This window comes from Gorilla gorilla, chromosome 20, assembly GCF_029281585.2.
Source record: "Gorilla gorilla gorilla isolate KB3781 chromosome 20, NHGRI_mGorGor1-v2.1_pri, whole genome shotgun sequence".
Lineage (NCBI taxonomy): Eukaryota > Metazoa > Chordata > Mammalia > Primates > Hominidae > Gorilla > Gorilla gorilla.
In genome coordinates this window covers 49,138,419-49,164,887 of record NC_073244.2, presented here as the reverse complement: position 1 = coordinate 49,164,887, position 26,469 = coordinate 49,138,419, and the positions used below count along the sequence as shown (strand labels likewise).

Sequence of the window (26,469 nt, the reverse complement as noted above, 5' to 3'; positions counted from 1 at the left end):
CCGGTGAGGCGTCGCTGGGGGCGGGGCTCGCAGCCTCCGCCTGTCACCGAGCCGAGAACCAAATGAAAAATAAAAAGGCGGAATATTGTTTTTTAAAATTTTGGACCTCAGTGTCCACAGGGGAGCAGGCCCGGATTATCTTTAATGGCACTGATCAGTCACGGGGCGGCCATTAGAGGTAGAGGCCTGAGGCAAGGGACACTGCAGCCCCTCTGGGTCCGTCTCTCCGGCCCGACTATCCCCGCCGAGACCCGGCCCCACGCGCCCCTCCCGGCCCGGAGCAGCCACGGGACTTGCCTCCGCCCCCCGCGCGCTTGCGCATTCGCGACCGAGACAGGCGCTCTCCCGTATTCTGGCGCCGCTGACTCCAGGGCTGGACTATCCTCTGAGTCGGGTGAGGCTGGAGTTGGGAGCTGGGCGCCACTGTGGCCGCTGCTTTTCTGAGGGAAAAGAGCGCGGAGTGGGCCAGGTTTTGCAGGCCGGGCCGAAGGTGGAGAAAAGGTTCCTGTGGAGCCTCAGGCCGCTGTGCGTTTTTTTCCCGGGACTGAGCTTCTGCAGCCCTGAGGCCTGGAGGCCCGGGCGGTAGTAACTGTGCCGGGCCAGGTTCGTGGGTGCGGCCTATGGTGCAGTTGGAGACCGAGGCCCCGCGCATCCTCGTCCGCGCTTCAGCCACTTAGGCTCGGCCGTAGCGAAAAGGCCCAAGAGGGAAGTCAGAGGTGAACGCCCCAGGATGAAGGTCCCCTGCAAAACGCTGGGACCTAGATTTGGGGTGGGTGTCTGGGGTCTGGGAGGACACGCTGGACAGTTCCGAAAAGACACAGTGGGTGGTCCCGGGCGTGGGCAACCGGGTGCGGAATACAGCGTACCCGGAGCTGCGAACCCAGACGCGGGTGACTGCTGACCCTCTGCCCTGTCGTTTCCATTTGTGCATGCAGGTGGCGGTTAGTTCGGGCCAGGGAAGCGTGGAGGGTGTGTTCCAATCGAGTCAAGAAAAGCCTGGGGTGTCCTGAACTCTGCCTGCTTCCCCAGCCCTGCCAGTTTCCAGAGAAGGCGCCTGAGAAGGAGAAACGAATCGCTGCTGCTCTTCTAAAAGCCGGTTCCCTGTGAGTTTGTGCTGCTGCTTTGTTTCTGTGAAATGCATTCGAGTTCCTTCCGTTTAAAATCCTGCTTAGGAATGATCTATTTATTCGTTGATTTGGGCCTTAGGATTTCCCTACCTAGTTAACGGCAGGGGACCTAATTAATAGATTTCCCTTTGTTAGTGCCCACTTCATGCCGTTCTATAGTTAGACACATGGTTAGTTAACTGTAGGCTGCATATTCAATTACTCTGTGAGCGCTGTTTTTCTAAGGATTTCGATGATACGGAAATACCCTTGCTGGAGATTAATGTTCATACTTTGTTTTTATTTGTTTTTTAGGGTTTAGATATGTTTAATGGTTCTGGGGTAGGAGTGGAGATTTCTTTTTTTCCAGGAAATTCATGAGTGGAAGTTTTTGGTACCAGCCAGATGTGGTTTGAGGTCTGGCAGCATGAGTTTATTTTGGGTATATCTTGGATCGACTGAGAGAGGTGTAGTGTAGTGGTTAAGAATTTCGAGCCTAGATTAAGTGGAATTGAATCCTGACTGCCACTTAAATCTGAACGAGTTTAAGCGATCTGTGCTTCAGTTTTCTCAGAATTGTAATAGTGTATAATTTACGGTGTTGTTTTGAAGATTACATGAATTAATATTTGTGAAGCTCTTAGGAGAGTGCCTGGCACATAGTGAACCCTTAATTCATACTAGCTACTGGTATTAAAATGATGATGGTCAGTCATTCCCTATCAGCTTTGTGTATTTCCAAGACCAATGCAAATGTGAAGGTAATTATGATGGATGCTTGCAAGCAGGAAAATGAGCCAGACCCTCCAGTGGACCAGAACAGGGATTGGTAACATAAGTCCTTGGACTCTGTTTATGAGCTTTCAGGGCAACAAAGATATTCTAAGATTATATACAGAATTGTTGTATGTATTTGTAAATGGTTAATTTTTTCAGTGGAGCGAGGAAGTCTATCATTTCATGGTATTATCAGAGTTGTATAAGCTCCAACAACATTGATTCTCACTGTCTAGAAATGAAATAACTGGTAATGACTTTCGGGATGTTCTTTTATAAAATTAATATCTAGCAATATGGAAATGGTTAAATCACACTCCATCCATGTGATGGAATGTTATGCAATAATAAGAATTTTGTTTATATTTAGTCATACGAAAAAAGTATAATGTAATATTGAGAAGTATTGTTGTAAATAATCGTCAAGAAATTGTTACATATGAATCTTGTATACTACAATAAAGGTTTTTAAGTTATTTTGCAACAATGTAATATTTAAATATTAAATTGCTAGGTATTTAATGATTAGTTATTTATTGGAGCTGAGGAGGGGTAAATGCAAGTTATTAAGTAGCTGCTGTGAAATGAGCATTTGTTTTTGTCTGCAGTTCTTACTGGCTCTTAATCACTTTGGAAATGAGATGAACCAGGATTGTAATCCTTCACAGAACTATTTCAGGGTCTTGATGAGATACAATACTCAGGAACTGGTAGAAATTATTTTTTCAGTCACACTGATTTCCCTGTTGTCACCATTTATGCAGGGCCTGTTTAATCACAATTTTCTTTTTTCTTTTTTTTTTTTTTTTTGAGACGGAGTTTTCGCTTTTGTTGCCTGGGTTGGAGTGCAATGCTGCAATCTCAGTTCACTGCAACCGCTGCCTCCCGGGTTCAAGCGATTCTCCTGCCTCAGCCTCCCAAGTAGTTGGGATTATAGGTGCCCGCCACCATGCCAGGCTAATTTTTTGTATTTAGTAGAGACGGGGTTTCACCATGTTGGTCAGGCTGGTCTTGAACTCCTAACCTCAAGTGATCCACCCGCCTCGGCATCCCAAAGTGTTGAGATTACAGGCGTGAGCCACCGCACCCGGCCCACAATTTTCTTAATGACTGTAAGGTAGCCTATCTTCCCAGTCATTTAAAATTTTTTGGAATAGCTTTTTAAAATATTTCTGATGACAGAATTAATACAAGCTTGTGAAATATTAATAACTACGGAACCTATAAAGAAAATTAAAATGATCAATGGTCCCAGTGTCCAGAAATAATAATTATTAATGTTTTAGAGCATATTTTCCCAAAATATTTCTACAAGTCTGTGTGGTTTTGTGTGTGGTTTTATTTGTTTATTTATTTTTTTGAGGTGGAGTTTCGCTCTTGTTTCCCAGGCTGGAGTGCAGTGGCGCGATCTTGGCCCACTGCAACCTCCGCCTCCCGGGTTCAAGTGATTCTCCTGCCTCAGCCTCCCAAGTAGCTGGGATTACGGGCACCTGCCATCACGCCCAGCTAATTTTTTGTATTTTTAGTAGGGACAGGGTTTCACTATGTTGACCAAGCTGGTCTCGAACTCCTGACCTCAGACAATCCACCTGCCTCAGCCTCCCAAAGTGCTGGGATTACAGGTGTGAGCCACCGTATCCGGCTGGTGGTTTTCTCTCTGAAGAACAGGCTAATACTAATTGCAAATTTAAAAGAAACTAAGACCTCTAGTTCTTAGTTTAAAAGAGGAATTCAGTGCTCTTGTGGATTATATGACTCCATGGATGTATGGAGAAAAGTGACATCCCAGTGATCCACTTCTGGTTTGACAGACCTTCCAAATATTTACAGTTCTTCAGATTATGGAAATTTCAGTTAAGTTGAGATTTAAATCTGATTTTAAAATTAATTTTAAAATCTCAGAATTGAAATTTTAAGAGTTTTTTTCATCTATTCAAGTCTGTTTCCCTTTAATGGTTTAAAAAATCTAATCATATATTGTTTTGTAAACTTTTTTTTCTTTCAGTGTATCTTGAATATTTTCCTTTCCTTAACTGTTTTCTAAAATTTAGCATTTAGTGATTACCTTAGTATTCCATTTTATGGATGTTTTGTAAATTATTTAAGAAATGACTTATTGGACAGGAATATTCCAAACTGCCCAAGCAGTTCCTTCAGGAGGATTTCTGGCTCCTATGACTTGATCAACTTTTCACCTCAGAGTCATGTGAATTTCAGAGTTAGGCATATTTAGGAATTGACTTTTGCCAGGTGGGATACAGGTATTTGAAGTATTTGACTGTATTTCTGAAGGATTGATTTTTCATTCTTAGAATATAAAATAGACAGCTGTGCTGTTTTATTTTTTATTTTTTATTGAGATGGAGTCTTGCTCTGTCGCCCAGGCTGGAGTGCAGTGGCGCTATCTCAGCTCACTGCAACCTCCGCCTCCCGGGTTCAAGCAGTTCTCTTGCCTCAGCCTCCCAAGTAGCTGGGACTACAGGCACATGCCACCATGCTCGGCTAATTTTTTGTATTTTTAGTAGAGATGGGGTTTCACCGTTTTAGCCAGGATGGCCTTGATCTCCTGACCTCGTGATCTACCCGCCTTGGCCTCCCAAAATGCTGGGATTACAGGCGTGAGCCACTGTGCCCGGCCAGCTGTGCTATTTTATACCAGGAGCTTCATCCTTCAATTACATGATTCGGGGAAATGAATTAATGATAATTTCTTAGAAAACGAAACTTACAAAAAACAAGATCATTTTAATCTCAGAAAAAAAAGTCATATGCAAAAAAGGCAAAATAACCTGAGTATACCGCATAGTTCAGTTGGTAACAATGTTTAGTCACAGTAATGTAAACTGAATTTAAAAACTGATTTACTCTGAAGTAGAATAAAACCATATTGAGGCTGGGTGCAGTGGCTCACACCTATAATCCCAACACTTTGGGAGGCCAAGACTGGTGGATCACATGAGCCCAGGAGTTCAAGACCAGCCTGGCCAACATGACAAAACCACATCTTTACAAAAAACACAAAAATTAGCTGGGCGTGGTGGTGTGCGCCTATAATCCCAGCTACTCGGGAGGCTGGGACAGGCAGAGAATCGGTTGAACCCAGGAGGTGGAGGTTGCAGTGAGCTGAGATTGTGCCACTGCACTCTAGCCTGGGTGACAGAGTGAAACTCTGTCTCAAAAAAAAAAGAAGAAAATCATATTGAAAGGACAAAGGGACTGCAACTATGCATATGTGGGTGGGAGTTGAGTAGGTAAAAGACAGCTAAAACTATGCCTCTTATAGTAATAAGTGAATATATAATGATTACAACTGAAAATTCAGAAGTGGAAATATTAGCATGTTTTTTAAATACCAAAAGGAACGGCTAATAGAGGTAAAAATTACTGCCTCTAGATTTGGAAGATGGGGCAGAGTAGCAGGGATGGAACTGTTGGAGCTTTTTGTGATATTGCTTGCATAGCTGTTTTGAATTTTTGTTCAGGTATAAGTGATAAAAATTTTTAATTAAAAAATTCAGGCCAGCTGCAGTGGCTCAAGCCTGTAATCCCAGAACTTTGGGAGGTGGAGGCAGGTGGATCACTTGAGTCCAGGAGTTTGAGAGCAGGCTAGGCAACATAGACTGCATCACGGTAAAAAATAGCCAGGGTGGTGGCATGTGCCTTTAGTCCCAGCTACGCAGGAGGCTGAGGTAGGAGGGTCAATTGAGCCCTGGAAGCGGAGGTTGCAGTGAGCTGAGATCTGAGATTGCACTTTAGCCTGAACGACAGAGCAAAACCCTGCCTAAAAAAAAAAAAAATGTAAAGATTCCAGGGAAGAACAAATAAAGATCACCTAGGACTGGGATACCATCAAGTAGAGGTAACAATAAAATTTTATTCCAATTCACAGATCATTTTATACACATGCATATACATGTATGCATGTGTATGTAGTTTACCTGCCAAAATGCAATTACATTACAATCATATTTTCTAACCTGTCTTCTTCCTCCAACAATATGCAGTGGCCATCTTCCCATGACATCAAATATGAATTTTATCTTCCTTTTTAATGTGTGTTTATTTTTCTTTTTTTTCTTTTGTTTCTTTTTTTTTTTAAGACGGGGTATCACTCTGTTGCCCAGGCTGGAGTTCAGTGGCATGAACAGGGCTCACTGCAGCCTTGACCTCCTGGGCTCAGGCGATCCTCCCACCTTGACCTCCCAGGGAGCTGGGACCACAGGTGTGCACCACCATGCCCGGTTAATTTTTTGTAGAGATGGAGTTTCGCCATGTTGGCCAGGCTGGTCTTGAACTCCTGGACTTATTAAGCGGTCACCTGCCTTGGCCTCCCAAAGTGCTGGGATTACAGGTGTGAGCCACTGCACTTGGCTGTTTAATTTTCCATTGTGTGAATGCATGATAATTTATTTGACATTGCTGAAGGACATTTAGGTTCTTTCCAGCTTTTTTGGTCCCATTTTAAACACTCTATCCACATATTATTTCATTCTTTGTACATCATATCATTGAGTATCCATTTCCCCAACAGCTTAGTAACTATGAGGTGTCATAGCTTTTTGAAATCTGCCAATCCAGTTCCTTCAATATGCTCTCTAGTTAAGAGTAGATTTTGACTGATAAGCTGATAGGTTATTTCTTTTTCCTATTTTGTTCTTTTTTTTTTTTTTTAAGAGACAGGGTCTTACTTTGTCACCCAGGCTGGAGTGCAGTGGAAAGATCATGGCTCACTGCAGCCCTGAACTCCTGGGCTCAAGCAATTCTCCTGCCTCAGCCTCCCAAGTAACTAGGGATACAGGCAGGTGCCAACACACCCAGCTAATTTAAAAAAAAATTTTTGTTGTTAGAGACAGTATCTTACTATGTTGTTCAGGCTGGTTTTCAATTCCTGGCATCAAGCAATCCTCCCATCTGGGCCTCCCAAAGTGCTGGGACTACAGGCATGAGCCACTGCACCCAGCCTATTTCTACCTTCTAGAACATTATCCACACTCAGGCTTCATAAATTTACTTCTTTAAGTCTGAGTACCAAGAAAGATTGCTTGGTAATTGAGATCATGCAGGCAATATTGATGATCCTGAATAGGAAAATAAGGAGCAGAGAGCTCTGAGTTAAGCCTTGGGGAAGGGATCCCAATGTGCATCTGCAGTTTTGCCATAATAAAGGCTGCTATATAGCCTTTCTACAGGTGTTTTATACCTGTGGTTCTCAAAGTGTGGCATCTGGACCAGCAGCATCAGCATCACCTGGAAACTTTTTAGAACTGCAAAGTCTCAAGTCCAATCCCAGACCTACTGAATGCCAAACTCTGGGAGGGAGACCTACCAAGTTGTGTTTTAACAAGCCCTCTGGGTGATTCTGATGCATACTAAAGTTTGACTACCAAACTTTGCTGCCCATTATAAACACCCATGGGAGGAGGAGGTAGTTAAAAAAAAAATCCTAAATCCCACGTCACACTAATTAAATCAGTGTGTTTAAGGGTGGGAGCCAGGCAACAGTATATTTTAGATATCCAGGTGATTCCAATTTGAGCAAAGTTTGGGAAATTCTTGTCTATGCTATTTTTTGTCTTCATGTTTGGGGAGGCCAGCCAGATTCCTAAGGCCAAGAAGGAAGTTTTGGTTTAGATGGTGTAGCCCCTTTTCAGCTGGGAAGGTGGGGATGGAGGGAGGAGGATCTGTTCAGGACAGGTCTGCACAACCCATTCTTTGGTCCAAACCAGCCTGCCTTGGGGTCAGAGCTGGGGACCAACTGGCAGCCCTCCTGCTGAAGTGTCTAGACATATGCTTTGATGCCGCAGAGTCTCTGCTCTTCAAGTCCTTGTGCAGCTGAGCTGATTTCCCTGTGGTTTTGGGGAAGACATCTTTGTCTATACTACCTCTTACCTATCAAAACTTGTCTGTGTGTTGGGGGTGGGAGTTGCATATAGGAATGGAGAAGTAGTACCAGTTTTTAAAATTTGGAAACTCTGAGGCAGTTCTCTTCTCATGATTTTACATGTTCTTTCCGCAGCTCTGGCGTCTGTGGACCCTGCTTCTGAAGTACATGAACCTTGAGGAAAATTGACCAGTTCTAGCAGTTCTAAAATCATGGCTCGTGTAAGTTGGAATTTCTCTCTACTTTGGAATTCTGTCATTTTTTTCAGGTTATGTGAACGTTCTCATTTGTTATTCTGCAACTTTCTAACAGAGCCCCATTCAACAGCTGCTCCCCAGTCTTCCCCATTCCAGCACGGGATGGAGCCAGCCAGATTCCTAAGTGCCCCTGTCTTCTCCGTCTGTATCTGTATTAGTCCATTTTCACGCTGCTGATAAAGACATTCCTGAGACTGGGTAATTTATAAGGAAAAAGAGGTTTAATGGACTCACAGTTCCACATAGCTGGGGAGGCCTTACAATCATGGTGGAAGGTGAAAGGCATGTCTTACATGGTGGCAGGCAAAGAGTGAATGAATGCCAAGAGAAAGAGGAAACCCCTTATAAAATCATTAGATCCCGTGAGACTTACTCACTGCCATGAAAACAGTATAGGGGCAACTGCCCCCATGATTCAATTATCTCCCACCGGCTCCCTCCCACAACACATGGGAATTATGGGAGCTACAATTCAAGATGAGATTTGGGTGGGGACACAGCCAAATTGTACCAGTATCCATGTGTGCATTGACCAAATCATTCAGCATCTCTTGTGTGCTCCTTATCTGTCTAGAGCAGAGATGGGGCAGAAATGAAGTTCCTAGAAGTGGGCATTTTATCTGAAATTCTCAGGATTAAAATAGCACTGTCCAAAATAATTGTAATTCAAGCTACAAATATAATTTAAAATTTTCTAGTAGTCAAATTTTAAAAGTGTAGACTAGTATGCAAGGCCAAATATTTTAAATACTTTAGTAGTCACATTAAAAAAAGTAAAAAGAAACACATGTAGTTTATTTTAATGTCTTTTATTTAACCCAATATGGCCAAAATATTATTTCACAGTGTAATCAATATAAAAGTCATGGTCAGGCCCTGACAGTGGTGGCTCATGCCTGTAATCTCAGTAGTTTGGAATTGGAAGGCTGAGGCAGGAGGACTACTTGAGCAGAGGAGTTTGAGACAACCCTGAGCAACTTAATGAGATCCCATCTCTTAAAAAAACAAAACAAAGCAAAACAAAACAAAACAAAACTGGCCAGATGTGGTGGCATATGCCTGTGGTCTCAGCAATTTGGGAAACTGAGGTGGGAGAATTTCTTGAACCCAGGAGTTCAAGGCTGCAGTGAGCTGTAATCAATAAATGGGCTGTGATTGTGCCACACCATTCCAACCTAGGTGACAGAGTGAGACCCTGCCTCAAAACCAAGATAAAATAAAGAATATATATATAAATCATCAATATGTTTTACCTTGTTTTTTTGCTTCTAAAGTCTTCACTATCTGGTATCTGGTATATGTTTTACATTTACAGCACATGTGAATTTGGACTAGTCCCAGTTCAAGTGCTCAGTATCCACATATTGCTAAACTAGAATATTGGGCATTGAAGCAGCTTTAGAGATTTTTTGTAATGTAAATTCTAAATATAATATATTTAAAAGTATAGCTATATCTAAATATAATCACTATTAAGTGTAACATATCCATCAGATGGAGTACAGCAGTCCCTCGTTACCCAAGGGGGATACATTCCAAGACCCCCAGTGGATGCCTCAAAACCTCAGATAGTATGGAACCCTATATTTACGATGTTGTTTTGATCTGATAATCAGGTAGTATATACAATGTTGATATGCTGGACAAAGCATATCACATCCCAGGTGGGGCGGAGTGGTTAGTGTGAGATTTCGTCATGCTACTGAGAATGGCATGGAGTTGAAAACTTATGAATTGTTTATTTCTGGAATTTTTCCATTTTATATTTTTGGACCATGGTTGACTGTGGGTAACTGAAATTGAGGAAAGCTAAACCATGAGTAAGGGGGAACTACTGTATCATGCAGTAAACTGTAAATATTAAATAAAGGATCTGTTATAATAAAAATGCTAATGATACATTATGATAAAGTTACATCTAGAAGAAATTTTTAAGTTTTATGCAAACTATACTTTTTAAAAAATAGACATTTTACAGTTCATTTTTTGGGGAGAATACCATCAATAATTATTATTTTTTAAAAATCTTTAAAGGAAAAGAAGATAGAGTAAATCCCATTTATTGAGAATTTTTTAGGTCCTTTGCAAGTACTGTTCCTATGAACCTATTTCAGTTAATTGAGAAATTCTGATAATTACCCAAATATGTCTGGAAATAAATAAAATTATCTCGTATTCCATAGTACATAGGAAGTTTTGGCCATAGCAGTGGTGGGCAAACTAGATACACTACAAATCTGGCCCACAAGCTGTAGCTTGTTTGGAACAGCCTGCAAGCTAATTACATTTTGAAATAATTGTTACAAAAAAAAAAGAAGAATGTGGAACAGAGACCATATGTGGTATACAAAGCCTAAAATATTGGCCCTTTACAGAAAATGTTGCCAAACCCTGGTCTTTTGTTTATAGAAATCTTCAAGAACACATATTCTGCTTCAGTCACACTCACATCTTTATTGCCACCTTCCCACATCACAGGCTTCCAGCCCTAGTCTATTCATTTGATGTATGAAGTGAACATGTATCATCAAAACCCTTCTTCCACTTTTTTTTCTTTTTTTTTTTTTTTTTTTTTCTGTCGCTCTGTCGCCCAGGCTGGAGTGCAGTAGCGCGATCTCGGCTCACTGCAAGCTCCGTCTTCCAGGTTCACACCATTCTCCTGCCTCAACCTCCCGAGTAGCTGGGACTACAGGCGCCCGCCACCATGCCTGGCTAATTTTTTATATTTTTAGTAGAGACGGGGTTTCACTATGTTGGCCAGGATGGTCTTGATCTCCTGACCTCGTGATCTGCCTGCGTCGGCCTCCCAAAGTGCTGGATTACAGGTGTGAGCCACCGCGCCGGCCTTTTTTTTTAAGAGACAAGTTCTTGGTATGTTGTCTAGGCTGGTCTCAAACTCCTGGCCTCAAGCAGTCCTCCTGCTTCAGGCTCCCAAAGCTAGAATTATAAGCATTGAGCCACTACACCCAGCCACCTTCTTCCATCTTCAAAATATTTTCATTTATCTTACAAATAATACATGCGTTTATCATTTCAGGATTTGGTGATGTTCAGAGATGTGGCTGTAGACTTTTCTCAGGAAGAATGGGAATGCCTGAACTCATATCAGAGGAATTTGTACAGAGATGTGATATTAGAGAACTATAGCAACTTGGTGTCACTGGGTAAGCATAGCATATCTGTGTCAGATAATTTAGAAATTCACAGGACTGAATTTCTGGGCTGTCTTTCTTTTTGTTTTTTTCCAAAGACGAAGTCTCGCTGAGTCACCAGGCTGGAGTGCAGTGGCGCAATCTTGGCTTACTGCAACCTCTACCTCCTGGGTTCAAGCGATTCTACTGCCTCAGCCTCCTGAGTAGCTGGGACTACAGGCGCACGCCACCACACCTAGCTAATTTTTGTATTTTAAGTAGAGACGGGGTTTCACCAGGTTGGCCAGGATGGTCTTGATCTGCTGACCTCATGATCTGCCCACCTCAGCCTCCCAAAGTGCTGGGATTACAGGCATGAGCCACCGCGTCTGGGCTGTCTTTCTAAAAACTAGCTAAATGTCTGCTTTGTGCTTTGACAGTAAGTACCACTATTAAGCACCTTCATCTTTCTGTATAATTCAGTGACCGTTACATTTTTCTTTGACTTTTCTGTTATTACCGGTCTTTAATGACAGCTGGATATAAATTCTTAGACACTCATGGCAAAACCATTGTCAAAACGATCTGATTTCATACTGCTATGGATGGTCCATGTTATTTGTAACTCATTTACAGTGAGAATAGGAAGACAGAGGTGTCTGGCTCTACATAGCTATTAAAAGAGCTTTTACAGTGTATGTGATGCTGGGTTGAATTGACAGTTTGTTAAAACTCAAGTGGACAGTATTCAGTTTCCTACAACAGACATATTTTAACTGCTTTGTGATTAAGTTTAAAATACATGAATTTGCATTTAATATTGTATGCATATCCTGGCAAGAAACTTATTTTTCTTTTAAAAAAAAATCAAAAAATAGCAAATGTAGTACCTCATGAACATATATGATGGTTAACATGTACCAGGTACTCATCTAAACACTTACATTAAATCAAATCTCACAACAATGCTATATGTACGCATTACTGTTATCCCTTTTTCACATCTGAGAAAACTGAGGTGCAGAGAGATTGAATTAGTTGCTCTACTGACATGGGAAAGAGAGGCAGGATTTGAAACCAGTGCTTTCAACTATTCTTTTCTCTCAAGAGACAGAGCCTGTGTAAGTTTAAATTAAAATAAAACCAGGTCCCTACTTCTGTGTTCTTGTTTTTCCTTGTGATCCTAAAGTAACTCTATGCTATGAATGTTTTTCAATCCTGATAGTCATCTTCGTTTTGAAGCCTTAAATAAATTCTTTATTATATTCTATTATTTATTTTTAAGCAGGATGTTCCATTTCTAAGCCAGATGTGATCACGCTATTGGAACAAGGGAAAGAGCCCTGGATGGTTGTGAGGGATGAGAAAAGAAGATGGACTCTAGGTAAGTGCTGATCAGGCAGAGGTCAGCCATTATGGCATGGCCAGACCTGCTGGTTGAGGAGGAGACACACCCCTTAGATGTCAATTGTGAAGAAGAGACCTGAAACTTGGGAAGAAAATTTAGATCTTCTCAGCATGAGCCATCAAAGACATTTCATCCATACTTCTACTTATCACTTGTTTCTTTTTTTTTCTTTTTTTTTTTTTTTCTTGAGACGGAGTCTCGCTCTGTCGCCCAGGCTAGAGTGCAGTGGCGCGATCTCTGCTCACTGCAAGCTTCGCCTACCGGGTTCACGCCATTCTCCTGCCTCAGCCTCCCCAGTAGCTGGGACCACAGGCACCTGCCACCATGCCTGGCTAATTTTTTTGTATTTTTAGTAGAGACGGGGTTTCACCATGTTAGCCAGGATGGTCTTGATCTCCTGACCTCGTGATCCACCCGCCTCGGCCTCCCAAAGTGCTGGGATTACAGGCGTGAGCCACCGCGCCTGGCCTCAGTCGTTTCTTTTCTGTCTTGTTTCCCTGCCTTTTCTTTCCCCTATTTCAGTAGAGGAAAGCTTTCTTCCCTAGTGATTCCGTTTTACCTGTATTTTGAATCTAATCCCTTTCTAGCTCATCTTTTATATTTTGTCTTTTATGTATACATTTTTTCATTACCCCTGTTCATGGAGTTTAAATTGTAGTGGGGAGTCACACAGTAAACAAGTAAATAAAATCAGTAAATGGATTACTAAAATATCCTGAAGTAATTAGGTATTATGAAGAAAAGTGAGTAAGGTAAGGATATGGAGAATTATAATGAGTGAATAGAGTAATTTTAGATGGGTTGGTCAGGCTCCAGTTGGCCAAAGATGGGACTATTTGAACATCATTACATATAATGACTGCAGTGTATTGCAATGCATAAAATACACTTAATTTTATAAATTCTTGATACTAACAGCAAATTATTCATCATTGAAAGTTACTAGAAAACTAACATTTAAAAAGTATAAATTAAAAGGAAAAGAAGCATTTATCCTGCCTTTCTTATAAGAATTATATGAATAGGTAGTAGATGGAGGTATGTTTCTCTTAATAAAAGTGTTCAGTGAATAAATGAAGAAGAAATGATAGAATATTACCATTGTGGAACCCATAAGAACTATTGGATTTAGATATTGAATATCAGTGCTGATAGCATCAAAGAAATAGAGGCAATCGGATGTTGTTTCTCCTAATGAAAGAGCACGATATCACTTATGAGGTAACTTTGCCAACAAAAGGTCCTAAGTCTTATCAAGCATCTAAAGCCAATTGCCAACTTACGGGAAGAAGACAGCGGACTATGTTCTACACCTTGGGAATGTAGTGAGCCAAATTCAGAATATGGGAAACTACAGGACCAAAAACAGGTTCTTCAACAAATAAATTACAAGGGAAATAAAAAAATGATAGGAAAACCTATAGATTAAAAGAGATGTAAAAGACACGTCAACAGTTGTATTCTGTGAACTCTGTTTGGATGAGTTATTCTTTTTAGGTTGTTTAAAATTTTATCAGATGGAAGTGTGGACATTGACTTTTGATGATATTTAATAATTCATTTTTTGGGTTTGGATAATGGTATTGTGGTTATGTGTAAAAGTGCTTTTTGAGATGCAAACTTTGTACACATGAAACGATGTAATATCCAAGATTTGCTTCAAATAATATGAAGGAAGTAGATTGGGAGGTGCGTAGGCCAAGATTGGGCATGGGGTTAATGGTTGGTGCTGGATACATGGAGATTTATTATGCTGTTCTGTCTACTTTTTGATACGTTAGAAATGCTCTGTTATAAAGGTTTTTCATTTGTTTGTTTTAGAGTTACTGAGAGATAAAAAGAAAATGGTGGTGAGGCAATGATGACAATAAGGTTAAACTATTCTTTGGATGAATTTTGCCATAGAAGGGAAGCAGATACATAAGAGTACAAGGAATATATTTTACGATGTGAAATATTAGAACATGTTTATAGGCTACGAGAATGATTTCAAAGAGAGGAACATTGATGAAGTAGAGAGAGAGGGTAGTTTTGTAGGCAGCGACCTTCAGTAGATGGGAAGGAGTGGAACCAATTGATGAAGGAAAACCACATATATGGTAAGAATTCGGACATAGATTGATTGGAGAATGTGGTGAAGAGGAGAATACATATTTTTCTTTCAGTTGTTTCTGGTTCCTTGGTGAAATGGCAGTAAGATTATCGTCTGAACCTGAGGATTATTCAGTATTTCATTGGAATTCAGTATGGATTATGCAGTATTAGATCAGTGTTAATTTTCAGAAGTACAATTTTGTGGTCATAGGGTTTTAACATTTTCAGATCTCTGATGTTAATATAATTAGAATTGTCTTGGTCATAAATATTCTGTATCCTGTATAATCTTGTATCAACCAGAAAAAAAAGGGGTGGGGGAGACATTATACCTCAGGAAACAGCATACCTCCGGGGATGACAAGATAATTTGCTCCCTATTTTATTTTATTTTACTTTATTTTATTTTATTTTATTTTATTTTATTTTATTTTATTTTATTTTATTTTGAGACGAGGTTTCTCCATGTTGCCCAGACTGGTTTCAGACTCCTGGGTTCATGCAATCTGTCTGCCTCGGCCTGCCAAAGTGCTTGTATTACAGGTGTGAGCCACCACACCCTGCCCCTATTTTATTTTTAATTAAAGCTGATGCCCTGTAAATGGAAATAACACTTTTCATTTTGATCTAAGATGGACTAATATTTTGTTTTCACATTAGCAGTGCTTACTAGACTAAACTCTTTGATTCAGTAGAATCCAAACTAATATTTGGCTTATTAATTTTATTAATTAATATTAAATTATATAGTATTATATAATTAAATAATGTTAATATTAAAATTAAAATATATACATATTTTACATACATGTTTTTGGAGGTAGAACATTAAAATTGTCTATCATAGTCCAATCTTTTGATGTTTGGCCCAGCATTTTGTTTCAGTGTAGGTCTAGCCCATTCTGTCTTGATTAAAGTACTTATGAAACATAGGCTATTCTTTCCCATTTCAACTTCTTTGAAGTAGAACAGGAATGTAAAGATACTTGTGAAGCAATCTGAGGGCAGAATTCTTGAATTTTTATGTTTTCTGTCTTTTACTATTTTCTCACCCATGCCTACGTTGACAAAAATGAAATGTTTATGTATAGCCAATACTACGAAACATCCAACTTAGTTTTCATAGAAATAATTGTCTTTAAACATTAATAATTTTAGTTGCTTGCAGCAGTAAGAACTGTAATAGGCAAATTTGGGAACAAACACGGCTATTTGGTAGCGTACAGCTCAGCTGTGTATATTATAGAACAGCCTTCTAACTGAGAATGTTCAAAATACCAAGATCTTGATCTGGCTTGTCACTTAAGTAGGGAGCCATATATGACAATCTCAAGTTCACGTTATCAACACTGGCAATTTTTTTTTTTTTTATGAAAACCTTCAAATTTTACAGGATAAATTTTACAGCCTATTCTAATTTGATTATTAGTGAATACAGACATTTTGTCCTAATTTGTTTATGCTTATATTTACTTTTGCATTGTCTTCTCACTTCCTTTATTCCATTACCTTTTCCATTGTTTATTATTTCTTATGCCAATTTGTATGGGCTTAAATTTCTTTCTTTTAATTTTAGTTTTTCTAGATTGGGGTCTCATTACATTGGCCAGGCTGGTCTTGACTTCCTGGCCTCAAATAATCCTTCCACCCCGAGTGATCCTCCCACCACAGCCTCCCCAAGTAGTTGGGGATTACAGGTGCGAGCCATGGTGCCCAGTTTATGTGGACTTTAATGCTATAAACAGTAACACGTTCTCACTTTCTTATGAATGTTTTAGCCTTTAATTCGATTTTTGACTGGCTTTCCTTTTAGATTACTGGTTTTATTTTTAATTTGCAGGTAAATCCTTTGAAATGAGCATCTTATTTCTTAACCTTTGTATTACCTTCATAACTACTTACTTATTTACTACCATTATTTAGCTAATTATGATGCTTTTATTAATATCAGTTATATCTTATTTGTCTTATTGAGGCCATAAATGGACTTTATCCCCAAAATTCTAGACAATTGCCATAGTTTTGTATTGCTTTTTTTGGGTGGGGAGACAGAGAAAGAGAGAGAGAGAGAAACACGATTATATAGCAGTATTTTCTGTTCCATTCATTTACCTGTCCCTGGTCACATTTTACCCACAGCATTTAAATTATTGTTGTCTTTTACTATCTTTTTAGTGTATACTTTTTAAAAGTAAACTTATTGAAATATAAATATATACAAAAATATACAGATAATTAGTGAATTGTCACAGTGACCACACCCATCTAATTAGTACACAGATTCAGAAATAGAGCTTTACTAGGATACCAGAAGCCCCTCTTGACTTCTTTCAGTCATTCCTCCCCACCAAGACTAAACCACTGTGCTGACACCACCATAGATTATTAATTATCATTTTTTAACTTTATAAAAATGGAATTGTACAGTATAGATTGTTCTATGTCTAGTTTTGTTTATTCACCATTATGTTTTTGAGATTAGCCCTTGCTGCATGTAGTTGTAGTTTGTTAATTCTCGTTGTTGTATAGTATTGTGATGTATTAATATGCCATCATTTATTAGCTGTTCTTCCATTGATAAACACTTGGACTCTTTCCAGTTTGGGCATATTACAAATAACGTTGCTTTAACCCTAACTCTAACCCTAACCCTAAAGCAACATTATTTAAAATACCTTTTCCTTTTTGAAGAGTATTGAATTCCTATTGCAAAGATTTTGAGAACAGGCGCATTTGCAAAAAACATCTCTTTGCTCAGAATTTTACTAGCCTTTTACCATAGTATAAACCTGTTGTTACACCTGGAAAATCACTGAAATATTCTCTAGGAAGTACACAAATGGATTATGGGGACTTTCAGGAAGATATGGGGAACCTGTAACATAGATGTGCAAGTTATGTAAACTCAAGTAAAGATAAATATTTAGAGCCTCTTATTACCTTGGTCGTGAAAGGGGGCAAAGTTCACTTACAATTATGCAAAGTAGGAATTGAACTGCAGTGGAGGTATCTGCAAGTGTACATGAAGAGGCAATTGGAAGGATGATCAAGTGTAAAGAAATCACTATTTTCCATTTATATATTTTACTGAGATAGCGTAGATGTACTTGTTTCCCATCTCTGTAGGAAGTGATAAAAAGAATGTTTAATCAGTGTAGTAAGGTTTAAGATTGGAGGCAGGATACCATATGCCATAATTGTTGACTAATTATGAGAATTTAATTCACAGTTAATATGTACTGTGGATTTGCTATTCACTGGTGAGTGAAAAATTGTTTCTGCCCTTGGGGAAGTTTAAGGTAAGAAAATAAAGAGAATAATAAGTGGAGAAATTAATGAACAACAACCCAGTTGAGAAAAGTGTTCAGCAAGAAATAAGTAGCCAGGCATGGTGGCTCACACCTGTAATCCCAGCACTTTGGGAGGCTGAGGCGGGCAGATCACTTGAGGACAGGAGTTCGAGATCAGCCTGGCCAACATTGTGAAACTCTGTCTCTACTAAAAATACAAAAATTAGCCAGGTGTGGCGGCAGGCACTTGTAATCCCAGTTACTTGGGAGGCTGAGACACAAGAATTGCTTGAACCCTGGGGTAGAGATTGCAGTGAACCGAGATCATGCCACTGCACTTCAGCTTGGGCAACACAGTGAGACTCTGTCTCAAAAAAAAAGGAAAGAAGTAGGCTGGGAGCGGTGGCTGACGCCTGTAATTCTGACACTTTGGGAGGCCGAGGCAGGTGGATCACGAGGTCAGGAGTTCAAGACCAGCTTGGCCAAGATGGTGAAACCCCGTCTCTACTAAAAATACAGTGGTGGCACATGCCTGTAATCCTACCTACTTGGGAGGCTCAGGCAGGAGAATCACTTGAACCCAGAAGGCAGAGGTTGCAGTAAGCCGAGATTGCGCCATTCCACTCCAGCTTGGGCAACAAGAGTGAAACTCTGTCTTTGGAAAAAAAAAAAGAAAAAAGAAAGAAGTGACTGGGATAGAAAACAAAGGATATATATTACATGAAGTCAACAGGGATCGTTTTTCTGATTTTTAAAATGAAACCTGATGGATGAAAGAAACCCAACCATGCAAACCCAAGTCAGGATTCCTGGGAGATTTAATAGCCAGTGAAAAGCTCCAAAAAGTGGAAAGATTGGGTCGGATGTGGTGGCTCACGCCTGTAATCCCAGCACTTTGGGAGGCTGAGGCAGGCGGGTCACTTGAGGTCAGGAGTTTGAGACCAGCCTGGCCAACATGGTGAAACCCTGTCTCTACTAAAAATACAAAAGTTAGCCAAGCATGGTGGCGCACTCCTGTAATTCCAGCTACTAGGGAGGCTGAGGCAGGAGAATTGCTTGAACCTGGGAGGCAGAGGTTACAGTGAGCTGAGATCGAGCCACTGCACTACAACCTGGGAGACAGAGACTCCGTCTCGAAAAAAAAAGAAAAGAAAGATTGTGACACATTCTAGGAGCAGAAAGGAGGCAGGCAAGTGTCATAGGGACATGGACAGCAAAGGGGACAGTGGCTTGAGTTGATACCTTGTGTTTGACAGAGTCCATGTTACTCCTGATAAAGTATTTGCTCTATATTCTAATTGAAAAGAGAAATTGAAAAATTTAAATGGGGAGTCTCAAACTTTGATCTGCACCCAAATAACCTGGTCTTAACTCATCATTTTCTTATTTCCTTTTAGCTTCTTTTAAATTACCTATTTTAGAGATTTTGAGCCCATTTACTTCAATTGGGCTTTCTTTTTTTTTTTTTTGGTCACTGATTTCTATTATAAAGTTTTCGTTTGTTTATTTTGTGTAGAACAGGAAAATATGTTTTGGTCTTGTTTTCTTTCAGATTTGGAATCCAGATATGACACTAAAAAGTTATTTCAAGGAAAGGATATTTATGAAATGAACTTATCTCAGTGGAAGGTAATGGAAAGAATTAAAAGCTGTGGACTTGAAGAACAAGAAAGTCCTCATGAGGTGTGTTTCAGGCAAGTGACAAAAACCACCTCTGAAAAAATGCCTACTTACAGAAAACTCACATCTCTTCCTCTGTATCAGAAAAGTCATAACAGAGAGAAACCCTATGAATGTGGGGAATGTGGGAAGGCTTTTAGAGTACGACAACAACTTACTTTCCATCAAAGAATTCATACTGGTGAGAAACCCTATGAATGTAAAGAATGTGGAAAAGCCTTTAGACAGTGTGCCCACCTCAGTCGACATCAGAGAATTCATACTTCTGACAAACTCTATGAATGTAAAAAATGTGGAAAGATCTTCACATGTGGCTCAGACCTTCGAGTACATCAGAGAATTCATATTGGTGAGAAGCCGTATGAATGTAAAGAATGTGGGAAAGCCTTTAGAGTTAGAGGACAACTTAATCTCCATCAAAGGATTCACACAGGTGAGAAACCCTATGAATGTAAAGAATGTGGGAAGGCCTTTAGGCAGTATGCACACCTTACTCGACATCAGAGACTGAACATTGCTGAGAAGTGCTATGAGTGTAAGGAATGTGGTCAGGCGTTTCTGTGTAGTACAGGCCTTCGACTACATCACAAACTTCATACTGGAGAAAAACCCTATGAATGTAAGGAGTGTGGAAAGGCCTTTAGAGTGCGGCAGCAACTTACTCTCCATCAGAGAATTCACACTGGTGAGAAGCCTTATGATTGTAAGGAATGTGGGAAGACTTTCAGTCGTGGCTATCATCTAACTCTCCATCAGAGAATACATACTGGTGAGAAGCCCTATGAATGTAAGGAATGTCAGAAGTTCTTTCGTCGTTACTCAGAACTTATTTCACATCAGGGTATTCACATTGGAGAGAAACCTTATGAATGTAAGGAATGTGGGAAGGCATTTAGACTGTTCTCACAGCTTACTCAACATCAGAGTATTCATTTTGGTGAGAAACCCTTTAAGTGTAAGGAATGTGAGAAGACTTTTAGACTGCTTTCACAACTTACCCAACATCAAAGTATTCATACTGGTGAAAAGCCCTATGACTGTAAGGAATGTGGAAAGGCCTTTAGACTTCATTCATCACTGATTCAACATCAGAGAATTCATTCTGGTGAGAAACCATACAAATGTAAGGAATGTAAAAAGGCATTTAGACAACATTCACATCTTACTTACCATCAGCGAATTCATAATGTAACTTAATAATTATTAGAACTCTTCCTTTGCAGATTTTATGTTGAGCATAGGAAGTACATTCTAGAGGAAAGGTTTTTGAACGTGGGAATCCCTTTTGCTTCATGCTCACAACTAAGCATAGGAAGTTTTATTTAAAGGAAAGAATATGTTAATGAACATATAGAAGCCTTTCATCACCTTTGAAACCATGTTAAACTTTAGGAAATTCATCCTAGAAAAGAACTTTATTACAGGACTGAATGTGGAAAAGCTTTTGATCTTACCTATTATTATCTCCATATTCTTCCATCTGTGTATATACACACGAAGGTTGCCAGGGAACCACTTCATTCTGAAAATGTGTAAATGAAAGGAAAGTCATTTAGTCTGCATTTCCTGTAGGAACTGTATTTCAAGGCAACCAGAAGTTAAGGAGGTAAAGTTCTTCTTTATTAGAAAATTCCAGGCTAATAAATGCAGAAAGAATAATAGAAAATTATATTAGAAAAACTATTGTGTAACACATAATGAAATAATGGATCTAGGCATGATTCTCTGTAGAGGCTGACACCATTCAGTGAAGGTTGTGAACTTTACAGTGAATAGATGAGACTGACAACGTCTGAACCCACTCATCATCTCAACTTCACAAAAAGCAAGAGAGTAAAAATTACGTGCCTCCTAATGTGATACAGTAAGATATACACATCTTGCCAAAAATATTGAACCTGAATTTAAGCCTCAAGAGCCAACTCCCAGTTTAGAGAAAATTCAAGGAATGGAAGAGTAAATTACATGACACAAAAAGGAGCAATTAAATCTAAAATCAGGGTAGTTCTACAAGAGGAATCACTTGGTTTCCCAACCAATAAAATGGCATTTTAAGAAATAAGGTGGAACTCCTAGGTGTTGACAGACTTGAGACATCAATCAAATGCAATGAAAGAGTGGTTTTTACTTAGATCATGAGTTGAACAAACATGTGAAAGAAGAGATACTTACAATAATTGGGAGAATGGAATATTGACAATATTAGATAATATTAAGAAACTTTTTTATGTGTGATAATAGCATTGTGGTTATGTAAAAGTATATTTGTTAGAGATAATTTCTGAAGTTTATACACAGGAGATGATATATCGGGAATGTCCTTTTGTTCATACAAAAGAAAAATGAGGATGAATAACAAGTTTGGCAAAATGATGGTAACCTAAGTCTTGGATACATGGATTTTATTTGTTTTGTTTTTGCTATTCTACTTTTGTGTATTTAAAATTTTCCATGATGTTCTTTTAAAGATCAAATTATCCATGAAATTATAATCAGTTTAAAATGAATTATTTAAAAAAAAATTTCTGGCTGGGCCCAGTGGCTCATGCCTGTAATCCCAGCACTTTGGGAGGCCGGTGGGCAGATCATGAGGTCAGGAGTTCGAGACCAGCCTGACCGTCATGGTGAAACCTCATCTCCACTAAAAATACAAAAATTAGCCAGGCGTGGTGGCATGCGCCTGTAATCCCAGCTACTTGGGCAGCTGAGACAGGAGAATCACTTGAACCCAGGAGGCAGAGGTTGCAGTGAGCCGAGATCATGCCATTGCACTCCAGCCTGGGCAACAAGAGCAAAACTCTATCTCAAAGAAAAAAAGAAAATTTCTACATATTAAAACTTGTGGATGTTGCCAAAGCTCTACACATTGGGATTGGAATATTAATTACATTATAATGATGATAATGTATTCAGGAAGTTAAAATGTAGGTCCACATTTTATTTAGTTGACCTCTCTATCTCTGTATTATAGTACCCATGGTATGCACCTCTTTTTTTTTTTTTTTTTTTGAGACGGAGTCTCGCTCTTTCGCCCAGGCTGGCGTGCAGTGGCACAGTCTCGGCTCACTGCAAGCTCTGCCTCCCGGGTTCAAGCCATTCTCCTCCCTCAGCCTTCCGAGTGGCTGGGATTACAGGCGCCCGCCACCACACCAGGTTGATTTTTGTATTTTTAGTAGAGATGGGGTTTCACCATGTTGGCCAAGCTGATCTCAACTCCTGACCTCAGGTGATCCACCTGCCTCGGCCTCCCAAGGTGCTGGGATTACAGGCGTGAGCCACCATGCCCGGCTCTCACTTCATATGTTTAAAGAATGAGTAAAAGAAAGCAATTACTACTGCTAAATGTGGGAAATAATGGACTAGACCTGTACTAATATATGGTAGTCACTAGCAACCTGTTGAGCACTTGAAATTGAGTTACTGAGCACTGAAATGTGGCTAGTCCAAATTCAAATGGTGTTTTTTTGTAAAACACAAGATTCTGAAGACTTAGTTATTTTAAAAAAGTTAAGTATCTTAATTTTTCATATTGAGTACATATTGAAATAATATTTTAGATATATTGGTTCAAATAAAATACATTAAAATGAATAACACTATTTTTTGTTTTTAAAAGTGTTATAGGAAAATTTATATATGTAGCTCACGTATTTCTGTTGTCAGCGCTGGCATAAACAATAAAAAGTAGACTTGGTTTTTTTGTGTGTGTTTCTTTAAAGGATACCAATATAGTCAAGACCTTTGCAGTTTTGATCACAGAAATATGAAAGATTACATAGCTACAGCTATGTGAATGATAAAAGTGACAGCTATGGATTTTTAAAGTTATAAGTTGCTATACTATATATATGTAATGTGTGTGTGTATAGTGTGTAGGTATATATATTTATATTTATACACACACTATACATGTATTTTAAAATATTGAAAATCCAGAATTATTTTATGGTAAAAATTACTAAAATTGACTTCACATGCTGAATGAAGAAAGCCTGAGTAGACCAACAAACAAATGAAAAATTAAGATGGTTAGAAGATACGCTTTCTAAAAGAATACATTTAGAATCTAACTTTAAAAAAAAAAAAAAATCCTACTCTCCTGAGCCAGAATAGTCTCAGAGAGACTCCGAGAACCTAATTTTTTACAAGCAAAATCTTTGAAGAATTGGTAATTGCTAAATTTTTCCAACACACTATTCTACAAGACTAACCTAAAACTGATTATAAGAACTAGGTGAGGAGGGCTGGCAAAACCAAAATCTAGACATTTTCCATATGAAGAGAAATCTGGTAATTCTAATTTCTGTGGCAAATTATATCCAACAGTTTAAGTATAGACTAGAAAGTCATTTATGTGGAATATCTTGGACCAGATCCATCCAGCTTTAATTATATATTTAGATTTTAGGCGTTCTACCTTCAGAACATCATAATGATAGTAAAAGAGATACGATTCTGGCCCAGTATCATCTCAATTCATGCTTATTGTCCTTTTTTTTTTTAACTTTCTATGTATTAAGAATGGAATGAATTTTATGTATGTAAAAGTATAACCCAACACCTTAAAATTACCTTCTCAAAATTAATAAAGACAGAGTTCTTATAAATGATTGCATCAGTTGGACTTCGGTGATTTCACCGTGGTCATCCATTATGAACTGTATTTGCTGCTATAATTGGGAAGCCATGATGTTCAGTGTATTACATCATTATATTCCATTTCTCAAATGGAATATGAAACTTGATAGCATTTGAAACCATATCCCAGGAAACACTAGTGCTTGATGGTATTTTTAGAAAGCATTCTGTGGTTAAATGAGCATATTAAAATTAATAATTGTTTAAGAAAATAAAACTATAGCTTCTCCAAATAATGAAGTAATGAGAGTTTAATTGATTTTATTTAACTTAATGTATCTGGAGCACCTTTTACCATGTAACTTTCACTCTCAATGCCTGTGAGTATGTTTGGGGTATGAACCCATTTTAACAGATAACTGCTGTAACCAAAACAGGTGACGGCAAAGGTGGAAAGTTCAGACCTCGTGTCAGGTGGTTAGTTGTGTTGGAAGGTGGATGTGAGGTATGTTTCCCTGGATGTGGCATCATGTTCTAAAGTCACCTGTTCTTTCCGAATATTGAACTGTTGCTTTTCTGCAGAAATAAAATTTCTGTATCAACACTATACTGCAATGAAAATGAACAACCTATGACTGTACAACAATACAGATAAATCTCAAAAGCATAATGCTGGGCAAAAGAAGCCAGACATAAAAGAGGACATACTATATGATTATATGGAATACAAAAATTGAGAACTTTTTAATGTAGTTAGAAGTCAGGATACGGCCAGGCACCGTGGCTCACGCCTGTAATCCCAGCACTTCGGGAGGCTGAGGCGGGCGGATCACGAGGTTAGGAGATCGATGAAAACCCGTCTCTACTGAAAATACAAAAAAATTAGCCGGGCCTGGTGGCGGGCGCCTGTAGGCCCAGCTGCTGGGGAGGCTGTGGCAGGAGAATGGCGTGAACCCGGGAGGCGGAGCTTGCGGTGAGCTGAGATTGCGCCACTGCACTCCAGCCTGGGCGACAGAGCGAGACTCCGTCTCAAAGAAAAAAAAAAAAAAATACTGAAAAATACAAAAAATTAGCTGGGCGTGGTGGCGGGCGCCTGTAATCCCAGCACTTTGGGAGGCTGAGGCGGGCGGATCATGATGTCAGGAGATCGAGACCATCCGGGCTAACACGGTGAAACCCTGTCTCTACTAAAAATACAAGAACAAAATTAGCGGGGCATGGTGGCGGGCGCCTGCAGTCCCCGCTACTCAGGTGGCTGAGGCAGGAGAATGGCGTGAACCCAGGAGGCGGAGCTTGCAGTGAGCCGAGATCGCGCCACTGCACTCCAGCCTGGGCAACAGAGAGAGACTCCGTCTCTAAAAAAAAAAAAAAAAAAAGATACTGGTGGGGGTGAGGGGGGTAGGGGTACATGGCAGGAGGGATAGTGATGGAAAGAGCAATGGGAGGTTTCTATAGATGCTAGTAATGTTTTGTTGCTTGATTTGGGTGCTGATTACTCTGATGTATTCAGTTTGTGAAAATTCATTGAGTTGTACATTTGTATACTTTACGTTTATTATAGTTCAATTAAAAGTTTCTTTAACTTACGAAAATAAAAACAAGTTTATATTGATACTTCCAATTCAAATTTAATACCACATTATTTTTAACTTTAATTTTATTCTCGCATCTTTTGCTTTTCCCCTGAACATCTTGTTGGATTTTAACAACGAACTAATGTGTGTGCTGTGATCTATAAGCGGTATAAAATACTTACAACAGAATACGAGCATTACCACCAAAAATGAATGCTGAATGAAGTTGAAGATTTCTTGGCATCACTCTCCGTCCTTCAAATATCATTCACTACGAATGTAGAGGGAAAATGCTTAGTTCTAACCAACCTGATTTGCAGCTAGATTCATTTGTTTCTATTTATTTTCAGTGTTCAAGGACTGCCATTTTTATTTCTGATTTAATTTTACTTTTAAAGACTATAACATTTTCATGATTTTAAAGTTAAAAACATAAAATGTGTTCAGAGAAATTTTGCATCAGTTTGTGTTCCATACAATCTGTTCCATCAATTCCCTCTTAAAAAAAACCATTTTATTGCTCTTTGGTATAACTTTCCAGTGGTTCTTTTTGAGAAGGGTTTAAGTGCTCTGATGATTGCTGTGTAAGAAGCCACCCAAAACTTCGTGCCATAAGACAAGCATGTTATGCTCACAGGTTCTGTGGGTCAAAAATCCAGACAGAATATAGCAGGGATGTATTTTCTTTGCTTC

General features: G+C 39.2%; 1 protein-coding gene across 8 annotated transcripts; it reads left to right on the top strand.

Annotated features, from left to right (window-relative positions):
- ZFP30 (ZFP30 zinc finger protein) lies at window positions 1–23,318 on the top strand. Of its 8 annotated transcripts, none has more exons than XM_019015889.4 (6): window positions 1–394; window positions 936–1,103; window positions 7,900–7,985; window positions 11,059–11,185; window positions 12,438–12,536; window positions 19,497–23,318. In XM_019015889.4, the coding sequence occupies exons 3-6, from the start codon at window positions 7,977–7,979 to the stop codon at window positions 20,819–20,821; spliced, it is 1,560 nt and encodes a 519-aa protein (XP_018871434.1). In that variant the 5' UTR covers window positions 1–394; window positions 936–1,103; window positions 7,900–7,976; the 3' UTR covers window positions 20,822–23,318. The 8 variants fall into 8 exon arrangements, with proteins under 8 accessions (XP_018871434.1, XP_004060693.1, XP_030860247.1 ...); XM_004060645.5 differs by having other exon boundaries at window positions 50–394; window positions 12,441–12,536; XM_031004387.3 differs by having other exon boundaries at window positions 349–716.
- The last annotated feature ends 3,151 nt before the right edge of the window (window positions 23,319–26,469 follow it).